This window comes from Bos indicus, chromosome 16 (genome assembly GCF_029378745.1).
Source record: "Bos indicus isolate NIAB-ARS_2022 breed Sahiwal x Tharparkar chromosome 16, NIAB-ARS_B.indTharparkar_mat_pri_1.0, whole genome shotgun sequence".
Lineage (NCBI taxonomy): Eukaryota > Metazoa > Chordata > Mammalia > Artiodactyla > Bovidae > Bos > Bos indicus.
In genome coordinates, this window is record NC_091775.1 from 5,580,536 (window position 1) to 5,594,296 (window position 13,761).

The 13,761-nt window shown below is 38.3% G+C and overlaps 1 protein-coding gene across 1 annotated transcript in view; it reads left to right on the forward strand.

The window, feature by feature from the left end:
• The window catches only part of CR1L (complement C3b/C4b receptor 1 like), a 54,451-nt gene extending 41,978 nt beyond the window's left edge, over positions 1 to 12,473 (forward strand). Inside the window, 10 exon segments of the mRNA XM_070768838.1 lie at positions 3,769 to 3,914; positions 3,916 to 4,048; positions 4,185 to 4,307; positions 8,841 to 8,924; positions 8,927 to 9,008; positions 9,086 to 9,196; positions 10,679 to 10,806; positions 11,198 to 11,269; positions 12,207 to 12,315; positions 12,317 to 12,473. Of these exon segments, the coding sequence (XP_070624939.1) occupies positions 3,769 to 3,914; positions 3,916 to 4,048; positions 4,185 to 4,307; positions 8,841 to 8,924; positions 8,927 to 9,008; positions 9,086 to 9,196; positions 10,679 to 10,806; positions 11,198 to 11,269; positions 12,207 to 12,315; positions 12,317 to 12,473 (1,145 nt within the window).
• The last annotated feature ends 1,288 nt before the right edge of the window (positions 12,474 to 13,761 follow it).

Here is a 13,761-nt window from a genome sequence, read left to right on the forward strand (position 1 = left end):
TGACCTGCATACAGGTTTCTCAAGAGACAGGTAAAGTGGTCTGGTATTCCCACTTCTTGAAGAATTTTCCAGTTTGTTGTGATCCACACAGTCAAAGCCTTTAGTGTAGTCAAATTTAATAGGTTAAAATGAAAATTTTGTCTCACAGTTCAAAATCCAGAAGTTTAAAATCAACATGTCAGCAAGATTGATTCCTTTTCCTGGGAGGAAAAAAAAAAAAAAAATTGTCCTATCCCTCTTTCCTACCTGTGGTGGTTGATGCAATACTTGGCATTCCTTCACTTACAGATATATTTCTCCACTATTTGCCTCCATTGCACATGCTTTCCTCTGTGTATGTCTACCCTTCTCTTCTCTTACAAGCTCACTTTAGATTGAAGATCCACTCTGTTAATCCAAGTTGATCTCATTTCAAGATTCTTTACTTAATTATATCTTCAAAGACTCTTTTTCCAAACAAATTCTCATTCACAAGTTCCATGGATTTGGACATGAAATATCTTTTTAGGGAGTTGCCATTCAAACCACTATGATTACTGAATATGACTAGATTTGTCTATCTCTATTATTTTTCCTTCTTGCTGAATTGACTCTTTTATCATAATGAAATGTCCCTCTTTACCTTTCATAATATTTCTTTCATTAAAATCTATTTTTATAATATTAATATAGAAATATTGACCTTTCTTTTCTGATTTTGTATTACATATGTTTCAAATCTTTTACTTTCATCCATTCTTTGTCTTACATTTAAAATTTATCAGGGTATACCCTGGAAGTTCAGTGGTTAGGACTGTTTATTCTCACTGCTGAGAGCCTGAGTTCAATCCCTGGTCAGGAAACTAAGTAAGAGCTTGCAAGCTGCCCAGCATGGCCAAAAAATAATTAAAAATAAAATAAAATTTATCTCTTGTAAACATCATATACTCAGATTTTGTTGTTTCATTCACTCTGAAAATCTTTGCCTTTAATTGAAATGCTTAGAATATTTCAAATTAATATAGTTACTTATATAGTAAAGTTTAAGTCTAGCATCTTGTTATTTATTTTTTGTTTAAGTTTTTCTTTTATTCTTCCTAACATTTTTAAATTAATCATTTTTATTACCCTATTTTTTCTCCTCAAGCAAATTTTGTTATTTTATTTATTTGTATATTTTATTTATTATCCTAGAGACTGCAATATAGATCCTTGATTTATTATAATTGAATTTATCTTAATTATAACCTGTTATAATTATATAATCTATTATAAATAATGATTTTACCACATCCCAAACAATGCAAGAACCCATAGCAATCTTAACTCCATTTATGTCCTCCTGCCATTTCCTACTATTTTTTACATACATTTTGTATCTCATGAGACATTATAGTTGCTGCTTTTATAAAAGTGGTATTTATTTATATTTATCCACATGTTAACTCTGTTATACTTCTTCCATATTGCATTTCTATCAGTTCTATGTGACACTATTTTCCTTCAGCCTAAAGAATAATTTTTAAGCATTTCTGTATTATAAGTCTTCTGGCAATAAAGGTTTTAAACATTATTCTAAGTATGATTCTTTGAAAGTTATCCTGTTTTCTGACTGCTTTTAAAATTGCTTCTGATATTTTACAATATTAATAATGCATCTAGGTAGGGATTTCTTTGTATTTGTTTTTTTGGGGTTTGTATTGTGTTTTGAATTTGTGGTTCGATGTCTTTCAACAGTTTTGGAAAAATCTCTATCATTATTTCTTCACATGTTGTTTATGCACTATTATCTCTCTCCCTTCATTGTGGGATGCCTTATTTTTCTATCTTAAACATGTGCTTATCCTTATTCCTCTATTCTACAAGACTGTTACTCTCCTGTCTGTATTTAGGTTTCTTTTGTTGCCCTGTGTTCTTGATGTTTTCTTCTATTCTAATTTCCAATGATTAAATTTTCAACTGTATCTAAACTGCCACTAATCTTATCCAAATTCAGAATTTCAGTTAACTGCATTTTATAATTGTAGAACTTTTATTAGGTTCTTTCAAAATTTGCCCTGTCACTTCAATTGTTTTTAATTTTTACCAAAAATTTCCATTTTGTGTATTTTATCCTTTATTAGTAATAATGATATAGTTTTATAAAATCTGATAACAAAAATCCAATATCTGGAGTACTAATGGGTCACTTTCTATTGTCAGTGATTGTGCTAGGTTTTGTTCTTGTTATTTTACTTGTTCAAGTACCTGGATACCTTTAATTGTGTATCAGGAATGATATTTGCAAGCTTTTCTGTAGAAATAAATTCAAGGTTTTGGATGACTAATTTTCTTCCAGAGAGGGATTTTATTGTTGCTGTTGTTCCTGCCAGGTACCTGGGGACCCTAGCAATCTGACTTTAATTCAATTTCAAAAACTAATTTTTCTGGGCCACCAGCGCCTGAAGAATAATTCCAATAATCTTGAGTCACAGAGCCTGGTTTTTTAAAGTCTCAGTACATATCAAGAGATATTAATAAAATTTCTAATTTGAAGGCCCTGAACTGCAATTTTTGTCCTTTGACTCAAAGAGAAGTGAAAGTCGCTCAGTTGTGTCTGACTCTTTGGGACCCCATGGACTATACAGTTCAGGAAATTCTCTAGGCCAGAATACTGGAGTGGGTAGTCTTTCCTTTCTCTAGGGGATCATCCCAACCCAGGGATTAAGCCCAGGTCTCCCACATTGCAGGCGGGTTCTTTACCAGCTAAGCCACAAGGGAAGCTCATGAATACTGGAGTGGGTAGCCTATCCCTTCTCCAGCAGATCTTTCCGACCCAGGAATGGAACTGAGGCCTCCCATATTGCAGGTGGATTCTTTACCAACTGAGCTTTCAGGGAAGCCCTGATATCAGGAAAGCCTTTGACTCAATAAGCCTATCAAATGCCCCTTCCTGAATCAACTAATTTTCCCAAGGGAAAAGCAGCTCAAATGCTAGATTCTTTCCTGGATTTTTATCTTCTATGAGACCATAGTCCCTCATTTGTTAGCACCCTGATACATATTTTATATTTTTACATCATTTCTAGTTTTTCTCCAGAGGTAAGTGGGAAATGTGTGGAGAGATAATTAATGTCAATTATTGAAAGTACCAGAAGCAAAGACTTCCTTAAGAATTTTCATTTTTAATTTTGTTTTAGAAATTTGGTTGATGTTATTTACTCCAGTTATATAGTGTTAGAAAGATACAACTTTTTCCATGTCCTGTCATGTGTTATGTCCTACTTTTACATTTAAAACTGTGTCTGACATTTCTTGTAGGCTACTCTGTGGTCACTTTTACAGGCGTACACTATTATGAAATCAAACTTAGGCTTGATAAAATGAATTGGTAAGTTTTATCATTTATATCTTGTGAAACATTCAAAATTACATTTAGAAGTATATACTACATGAAACTATGATATAACTTTTTTGTGAATTTTTTTTTCTATTTTTACAATTTCTTGGTCTATACTATCTTTCTATATCTACTTTAGTGAATATTAGTAATTTATATTTCTATTTACATCATTTAGATTTTCAAAATATTCAGCATAGTCTACAGCTTCATAAATCTTCTCATGCTTACCCAAATATACTCAAATTGTATTTAGGCATGACCATGTAAATTAAAACTTTGTAAAAGCTTATCTAGGTTAGCAAAGATTCAAATCTAATAATAAAGGTAAAATAAAGATAGTTGCCATTTAGTGACTCATTTGATTTCTCTCAATAGTCAGTTTAATTCACTGCTTTCCATTTCCCTAGGCATTCTTTGTGGGCCACTCCCAGGCATTACCAATGGAGATTTCAATAGCGCCAACAGGGAATATTTTAAGTATGAAACAGTGGTGACCTACCACTGCAATCTTGGAGAGAGAAGGCAAAAGCTGACTGACCTCATGGGTGAACGAACTGTCAATATATTGCAACAGCGAAGACAATCAAGTGGGCATCTGGAGCAGACCTCCCCTTCAGTGCATTATATCTAATAAATGCACACCTCTAATCATTGAAAATTTAATAAAGATGTCTGAGAACAATGGACATGAGTCTGAGTGAACTCTGGGAGTTGGTGATGGACAGGGAGGCCTGGTGTGCTGCGATTCATGAGGTTGCAGAGTCGGACACGACTGAGCGACTGAACTAAACTGAACTGAGAACAAAAGTTGTTTTTTTTTTTTTTTTTTTTTAATATGAAATCATGAGTTTTATGTGTCAATCTGGCTTTACCATGAAAGGACTCTCCATTGTTCATTTCCAGGCCCAAAATATGTGGGATTTGGAGCTGCTCAGTTGCTCCAGGGGTGAGTCTGACTGAGGCCATGAAGGTGCCTACAAATGACACGAGTTGTAGGAGGCTAAGGAGATTTGTTTTTGTCCCGGGGGGGGAAGATGTGTAATGAGCAGTGTGTAAGAGTACATTTTCTGGGAGGAAACATGAAATAAAGCAGGTATGTGCATATGTGTACATGTTCAAACTCAGAAGCAAAGATAAATCAGGGCAAAGAATGCACAATCTCCTTGCGATTTTTATAAACAAATTTTCTGCACATATCACCACTGATACTCTCTATAATCTTTCAGTTACTTCTTCTTTTAAGTTAAAATAATATTTTTTAAAAAATGCATTAGTTACTCTTGAGTACTGTAAGTGCTAATACATAATGAGTCCTCTTGTTAAGCACCATTATGTAGTCTAAGTGAAGTGAAAGTGAAAGCTGCTTGGTTGTGTCCAACTCTTTGCGACCCCATGGACTATACAGTCCAGGGAATTCTCTAGGCCAGAATACTGAAGTGGGTAGCCTTTCCTTTCTCCAGGGGATCTTCCCAACCCAGGGATCAAACTCAGGTCTCCTGCATTGCAGGTGGATTCTTTACCAACTGAGTCACAAGTGAAGCCCTAGAATACTGGAGTGGGTAGTCTATCCTTTTCCAGCGGATCTTCCAGACCCCGGGATGGAACTGGAGTCTCCTGCATTGCAGGCAGATTCTTTACCAACTGAGCTATCAGGTCAGCCCTTGCACTTAATTCTTAAAATAAAGGCATGAGGTAATTAATATTCTTTTCATGTTTTACAGAGAAACTGAGTCTTAGACAGGTTAGATAACTGTTCAAGATTATTAAGATAGCAACTGTGGGGCTGACTGTGGTTCAGATCATGAATTCCTTATTGCCAAATTCAGACTTAAATTGAAGAAAGTAGGGAAAACCACTAGACCATTCAGGTATGACCTAAATCAAATCCCTTAGGACTATACAGTGGAAGTGAGAAATAGATTTAAGGGACTAGATCTGATAGACAGAGTACCTGATGAACTATGGACAGAGGTTCATGACATTGTACAGGAGACAGGTCTCAAGACCACCCCCAAGAAAAAGAAATGCAAAAAAGCAAAATCGCTGTCTGAGGAAGCCTTACAAATAGCTTTGAAAAGAAGAGAAGCCAAAAGCAAAGGAGAAAAGGAATGATATACCCATTTGAATGCAGAGTTCCAAAGAATAGAAAGGAGAGATAAGAAAGCCTTCCTCAGTGATCAGTGAAAAGAAATAGAGGAAAATAATAGAATGGGAAAGACTAGAGATCTCTTCAAGAAAATTAGAGATATCAAGGGAACATTTCATGCAAAGATGGGCTCAATAAAGGACAGAAATGGCATGGGCCTAACAGAAGCAGAAGATATTAAGAAGAGGTGGCAAAAATACACGGAAGAACTGTACCAAAAAGATCTTCATGAGCCAGATAATCACGATGGTATGATCACTCACACTCACCTAGAGCCAGACATCCTGGAATGTGAAGTCATTCACATTAGGGCCTGAGGAAGAATCAGTACAAACAAAGCTCGTGGAGATCTTGGAATACCAGTTGAGCTATTTCAAATCCTAAAAGAACATGGTGTGAAAGCGCTGCACTCAATATGCCAGCAAATTTGGAAAACTCAGAAGTGGCCATAGGACTGGAGAAGGTCAGTTTTCATTACAATCTCAAAGAAAGGTAATGCCAAAGATTGGTCAAAGTACCACACAATTGCACTCATCTCACATGCTAGTAAAGTAATGCTCAAAATTCTCCAAGCCAGGCTTCAGCAATATGGGAACCGTGAACTTCCAGATGTTCAAGCTGGTTTTAGAAAAGGCAGAGGAACCAGAGATCAAATTGCCAACATCTGCTGGATCATCAAAAAAGCAAAAGAGTTTCAGAAAATCATCTATTTTTGCTTTATTGACTATGCCAAAGCCTTTGACCGTGTGGACCACAATAAACTGTGAAAAATTCTGAAAGAGATGGGAATACCAGACCATCTGATCTGCCTCTTGAGAAACCTGTATGCAGGTCAGGAAGCAACATTTAGAACTGGACATGGAACAACAGACTGGTTTCAAATAGGAAAAGGAGTATGTCAAGGCTGTATATTGTCATCCTGCTTATTTAACTTATATGTAGAGTACATCATTAGAAATGCTGGGCTTGATGAAGCACAAGCTAGAATCAAGATTGCCAGGAGAAATATCAATAACCTCAGATATGCAGATGACACCACCCTTATGGCAGAAAGTGAAGAACTAAAGAGCCTCTTGATGAAAGTGAAAGTCGAGAGTGAAAAAGTTGGCTTAAAGCTCAACATTCAGAAAACTAAGGTCATGGCATCCGGTCCCATCAGTTTGTGGCAAACAGATGGGGAAACAGTGGAAACAGTGTCAGACTTTACTTTTTTGGGCTCCAAAATCACTGCAGATAGTGATTGCAACCATGAAATTAAAAGACGCTTACTCCTTGAAAGGAAAGTTATGACCAACCTAGATAGCATATTAAAAAGCAGAGATATTACTTTGTTAACAAAGGTCCATCTAGTCAAGGCTATTGTTTTTCCAGTGGTCATGTATGGATGTGAGAGTTGGACTGTGATGGAAGCTGAGTGCCGAAGAATTGGTGCTTTTGAACTGTGGTTTTGGAGAAGATTCTTGAGAGTCCCTTGGACTGCAAGGAGATCCAACCAGTCTATCCTAAAGCAGATCAGTCTTGGGTGTTCATTGGAAAGACTGAAGTTGAAGCTGAAACTCCAATACTTTGGCCACCTGATGCGAAGAGCTGACTCATTTGAAAAGACCCTGGGAAAGACTGAAGGAAAGATTAAAGGCAGGAGAAGAAGGGGATGACAGAGGGTGAGATGATTGGATGACATCAACAACTCAATTTAAATGGATTTTGGTAGACTCTGGGAGTTGGTGATGGACAGGGTGGCCTGGCATGTTACAGTTCATGGGGTCTCAAAGAGTTGGACACGACTGAGCGACTGAACTGAACTGAACTATGGGGAGGACCAGAACCTAAGTCTACCTGATTTTAGAGCCGTGAAAACAAACAAACAAACAAACAAAAAAACTAGTCTATATATTTGAAGGAGTGAGGGGTTTAGTGCAGGCAGTAAGTGTTAAAAGGGCAAGAAGAGCTAAAGGAGGCAGGAAATGTTACCAGAGCTCAGAAACCTGCCATTTCCTCTGGACTAGAGCACAGGTGCCTGAAACTGTCAGTGAACAGGTATTTCCTTCAGCTGCTCATGTTGCAGAAGCTGCCACTGCTGCCAGAAGGTAGCTGAGTTTGCTGGAGCATGCAGTCATTGCCATTGCTGGAATTAAAGTTGCTGCTACTAAGAAAGAGCCATCAATTGCCACTTCCTGAGCCCGTCTACAAGAATGACTTCTATCATCTTCCTGCCTTTTAATTTAGTATATATGCCTTCAACTGTCAGCTTAACCAGGACACAGCTGGCAAGAAAGACAATCAATTTTAGCTTTCAGGCTTGTAGCCTCAGCAGTCAAAGGAGAATGCAGAAGTGTGAGGCTTAGTCAACAGAGATTTAACAGCATGGTACTTAAATATCACACCACAGTGCACTTATTAATCAAGGGAAACAAGGGACTGATGAGCCCTGAAATTCGATATTACAACATCAGAGTATTTACAAAGTCCTTAAAGGGGTAATTTATTCTAGTGCAATGCCCCATTTTATTCTTGAGAAAGCTAAAGTCTAGGCTGAGAAACTGACCTGATTTAAGCCAAGCTGAAATGACTTTTCACGTTACTACAGTTTTACGTAATTTAAGAGATTCAAATGTATTCTGATTCTGGGTTCAAACCAACTGTATATAGAGACAGAGACTCAGATACGAATTATGGTATAGAATATGCAGCCTTATTGTGAGGACTGTAGGCTTTTCAGAAGATTTCACTCAATGATTCTCTTTTCATTGGAATGAAATGAATGGTTGAGGAGGACTTGGCTCTATAGAGTGCAGAAAGGAGACTGATTTTCTCTGCCAAAACATGGCAGGTGGCCACTGCAGAGTTGGAAAGAGATGTCTGAATTTTGTTGGTCACAGCATAGTGTGATAGGTGATTGGGCAACACGTTGGATGAGATTTGAGCACAAGCAATTCTTATTGCCAAGAAGGTGGATGTAAATTGGTGATGCCTTTCTAGAAAGGAGGTATGAAGATATAAAAATCCATCAATCTAACAACTGTGTATTGAGTGAACAGTGATATCAATAGAACAAAATGTGGATGGGAACTGTCTGCTATGTCATTTCAGAAGTATACTTTAGGTGGAAAACCATGAACCGAGGATGTCTCAGTTCTAGTCACTGTGCTGCAATGTATCAGTTCTTTTAACAAGACTCTCTTTCTCTCTCTGTTTAAATTTGCCATCAATAAAATGTTAGTCTACCACAACTGTTAAAACTATAGACATATGGTTATGAGTCTCTTGGCTAGCTCATCAATGAGGAAAAGTTATTTTCACACAATTAAGAGGACTTTGTTTCTCTTTCTCCAGTATGTCAGCCACCTCCAGAAATTCTGCATGGTAAACACACTCCAAGCCACAAGGATGACTTTTCTCCTGGACAGGAAGTGTTCTATAGCCCAGCTATGATCTCAGAGGGACTGCTTCTCTGTGCTGCACATCCCAGGGAGATTGGGGCCCGGCAGCCCCCCAGTGTGCCTATACTCTCTGGTTTGCAGATCAGTCTCTTTGTCCCTCATGGGAAAATCTCATTCCTGGTGTTTTTTTTTTCCCCTAGCGAAATTTTGTGCTGACTTTCTGTACTAATTTCCTAATGGAAGTGTACTCTTTGCACTTAATTTCCACCTTGGAGCAAAAGTATCCTTCATTTGTGATGAGGGATGAGTGTGAGCTGATTGGCCTGCTGAACACTGAAACTGAACTTCATTTAAAAAAGGGTTTAGTGTGATTTGGAAAAAAATAAAAGAAATATTCAGAGGTATTAAGTTTGGGAAGTGTATATGGAAAGTAAGAGTGAAGAACAGGTGGAACTAGTAACATGAGATATGAAGGAAAACCTGAAACATAAATTAAATGGCAAGTTCAAAAACACAAGTACAGCTACTAGTTATGAACATATATAGGTGACACATTAAGTGAAGAAATCATAGTCTCCAAGCATTAAAGAAAAAGAGCAATTTTCAGAGATCCAGAAAAAGATTGATATGTGGGAAAAGCTTATTAAAAATAACTGAGATCATTTAAGAATTATTTCAGAAATCTTTTAACCATCAAAAGTAAATTTTGTAGTAGGAGTGAAGGTATAATTATAGTTCTTCCAATCATATGTCACCTGGTTAGTAACAGGCTAAGGGCTCTGAAATGGGATTATGGTGGCTGATGTTAATGTTTTAACTAAAGTCATTCACTTGTTTATCAGCATCTTAGGCCCATCACAGCATGCACATCTCTACATGGGAAGTATAAAGCATGAGCCATAAAGCACCTGATCTCAAAATGTTTCAAAGAATCCTTGCCAGCAGCCAAATACCAGCACCTAATAAATTTAGGAACCATAATAAATTTAAGCCACCAGTCTTACCTGGTGGCTCAGTGCTAAAGAATCCACTTGCAATGCAGGAGATGCAAGAGACATAGGTTCCATCCCTGGGTCAGGAAGATCCCTTGGTAGAGGAAATAGCAACCCACTCCAGTATTTTTGCCAGGGAAAATCCCATGGACAGAGGAGCCTGATGGGCTACAGTCCATAGGGTTGCAAAGAGTTGGACATGACTGAGTGGCTGAGCACACACACACTCAAGGGTTCAACATACATTGAGAATTTTGGAGGATTTTCCAATCTCCTTTCATTTTTGCTCCCAGGATATTCACAGTTACTCTTTTGTAGCCCAACATGCTGTTGTGAACTTTCTACATCACCACCACAAATATAGAGATAAATGAATAGTCATTGTTCTCTTTCCAGATGTTCTTTGCTTTATTAATCCAAACTGGCAGCTGTTTTATTAGCTGTTCCAGTGCCTACACTTGGAGGATGTTTTATTCTAACAATGACTATGAGACGATTTATCAGCATGGGATGCTCAGAGAGAGACTGATTTCTCTGAGTCTGGATCCAGGATCAAGGAGATGGCAGCTATGCTACAAATGCCTTCTTCATCTTTGGCTGGGTCTGTATAATGTGACCATTCAACTGTGCTTTGCTGTTATCCCTCACCATTCCGGAAGCTGTGACTTTTCAAGACTGATGTGGTCTCCGCACCCCTGCCACCTGCTGGTTTCGGATCCTCAAAATGATGAGATTTTTGCAAATAAAATGGCATTTTGGTTGAAACTGTTCCCATATTCACAAATATTTACTTCCTTAGATTCCAATTAAAAGGCAGTTCTGCTAGTTACTGTGTCTTGGTTGGAATGGAAAGCCTTTGAAATAGCAGTGCTTCAGTGAATGTGCATAGAAGGGATAACAGGGAAGGCCTATCTCTCCCTTTAATCTGTTTGTAACTTGAGTCCTGGCCTCTCCAGCAGTTGTTTCTCTGTTTTCTAATTCTAATTATTGACAAGTATTTGCTTGTTTTATGAGTATTTTATTGTGATTCAATTTTTTGTAATTCACTTTCAAGTTCATCACATGTTTTGGGAACCATCTGACCAGGCTCTGCCATTTAGAATTCTTTGTTTAACATGATAAACCCTGCTGTAGTTTGCCTCTAAATCAGGAAAGATTAGCTAATGTGAAGCTTTGACCAATTTATTATTTTCTTCATTTTTGGTTAATGTCATTGAAGTACTCTATGGTTTTTGCATTTGCTAATATACAAGTATAAAACATTCATTCATTTAATTCAATTTATTGAGTGTATACTCTGTGTTTGCTGTTCTTCCAGGCACTGGTGTTATAGCAGTGAACAAGAGGAGCAAACTCCCTGTCCTGTGTTATTTATACTTTAAGTGGAGAGGCGGCACAAGAAAGAGAAAAAAAAAAAAAAATTAAAGTAATTTTTATGGAGATGGTAGATCAAAGCAGTGCAGGAATAAGGGGAAAATGGGGAACAACATTACACAGGCTGAGCTGTTTGCTGCTGCTGATGCTAAGTCGCTTCAGTCGTGTCCGACTCTGTGCGACCCCATAGACTGCAGCCCACCAGGCTCCCGTGTCCCTGGGATTCTCCAGGCAAGAACACCGGAGTGGGTTGCCATTTCCTTCTCCAATGCATGAAAGTGAAAAGTGAAAGTGAAGTCGCTCAGTCGTGCCCGATTCGTAGCGACCCCATGGACCGCAGCCCACCAGGCTCCTCCATCCATGGGATTTTCCAGGCAAGAATATTGGAGTGGGTTGCCATTGCCTTCTCTGGGCTGAGCTGTTTAAGACTCCTTAAATTCTCAGAACTTGTATCTAGGTAATTATGCTGAAAGATTCAGCAACAATAAGCTGATTATGAGTCTCCAATATGCAATGATTAGATGATTAGTATATGTGGAATACATATGTAGAAATCTTTCCTGAGAATGTAAGCTCCTTGGAAGACAAGGAATTTATCTATGTTTTTCACCATTTTATCACCAGACCCTGATGAATGGCTTACACAGAATAAGTACTCAATTAATATACATTGAGTAAATGAATGACTTATCCTCCAAGAGATTCTTTTGCTTCTTTAAAAGTTTTGGTACTTAACTAAAGGTGTAAATTTCTCTATTCAGAATACTTAAAAGCCTGGACTATTCAGGACAAACAAATTCTTTTATATAGTTTTGATTAAAAATTGAGATTGAAATCTCAGTTGATCTAGTCCATTCTGTGTTTTTAGGTAGTACCAACCATAGCACCCTATGACTGCAGATTACCTCTGGTGAAAACTCTTCAATAAAACATACCTTTTACTTTCTTTCCAGAAATTTTATGTCCAAATCAACCTGATATCCTTAGTTGGAGACACAGAGGAAAACCTCTGGAAGCCCTTCCTTTCAGAAAAGAAGTCAGTTATATGTGTGACCTGCATCTAGAAAGGGATGAGCTTCAGTCTCACTGGGGCAAGCACCATCTCCTGCACCAGTGACAGTCAGGGGAAAGGAATCTGGAGAGATCCTGCCCCTCGCTGTGCACTTCCAGCTTACTGCACACTACCTCACATTCCAAAAGGCTTCAGAATATCTAAATAAGACTCTCCAAATTTTTGTAATTACAAGGTGGTGCTTATTTGTGCACTTGACAAAATTAAATGCCAAATCAATCATAAATAGTTTTAAGAGACATCAACATGTAAGATTCTGATGATCTTTGGTTCTAGTCACTCAGTCGTGTCCCTCTGTGACCCCATGGACTATAGCCCACCAGGGTCCTTTGTCCATGGCATTCTCCAGGCAAGAATACTGAAGGGGATTGCCATTTCCTTCTTCAGGAGATCTTCCTGACCCAGGGATCGAACTAGGCTTCCTGCATTGCAGATTGAGGAAGCAGGGGTTGTGCTATACAATACGTCCTTTGAGATTATTTTATTTATATATTTAACTTTATCAGGTGTTGGTTGCAGCATGAGGAATCTTTGTAGGGTCAGGTGGGGTCTTTTTCTGCTGTGCACAAGCTGTGTAGTTGTGAAGCCACGGCTCAATAGTTGCTATGCTTGGGCCCCAGAGCACAAGGTTTCAGTAGCTGTGGTATGCAGTCTTTCTAGTTGTGGCACGTGGGCTCCAGAGACACATGCTCAGCAATTTTGGTGTTCAGCCTTGTTGTTTCATAGTATGTGGGATCACAGTTCCCCAATCAGGGATGGAACCTGAATCCCCTGTATTGCAAGGACAATTCTTAACCACCAGACCACGAGGAAAGTCCATCTAATTATAATTAGAAGCAAAATGTTGTCAAAGAATAGGAACTGAAAGAAAATATCATTGAACCTAAATTGGGGTAAATTGACCATCTTCATAGATTTTGGAGAGAAACACAGACAAGCAGAAAACAAAGCATGCAAAATTGCTATATATAGCCTATTTGGCTGGAGAATGCTGTGCATTCCCTATAGAAATTGGGCTACATTGTAAACTAAACACAAAGATTGTTTTAGCCAATATGGGCTATGTGTGTGCATGCTCAGTCATGTCTGACAGACTGAGCCAGACATTCTTCTGTCCATGTAATGTTTCAGGCAAGAATACTGGAGTGGGTACCCATTTCCTTCTCCTGGGGATCTTCCTGACTCAGGACCAGAACCTGAGTCTTTTGCATCTTCTGAGTTGGCAGGCAGGTTCTTTACCATCTGAACCAAATTCTAAGTGAATAGAAGGCTGACTTGCCCCTTGCTGCTGCTGCTGTTGCTGCTGCTAAGTCGCTTCAGTCGTGTCCGACTCTGTGCGACCCCATAGATGGCAGCCCACCAGGCTCCCCCTTTCCTGGGATTCTCCAGGCAAGAACACTGGAGTGGGTTGCCATTTCCTTCTCCAATGCATGAAA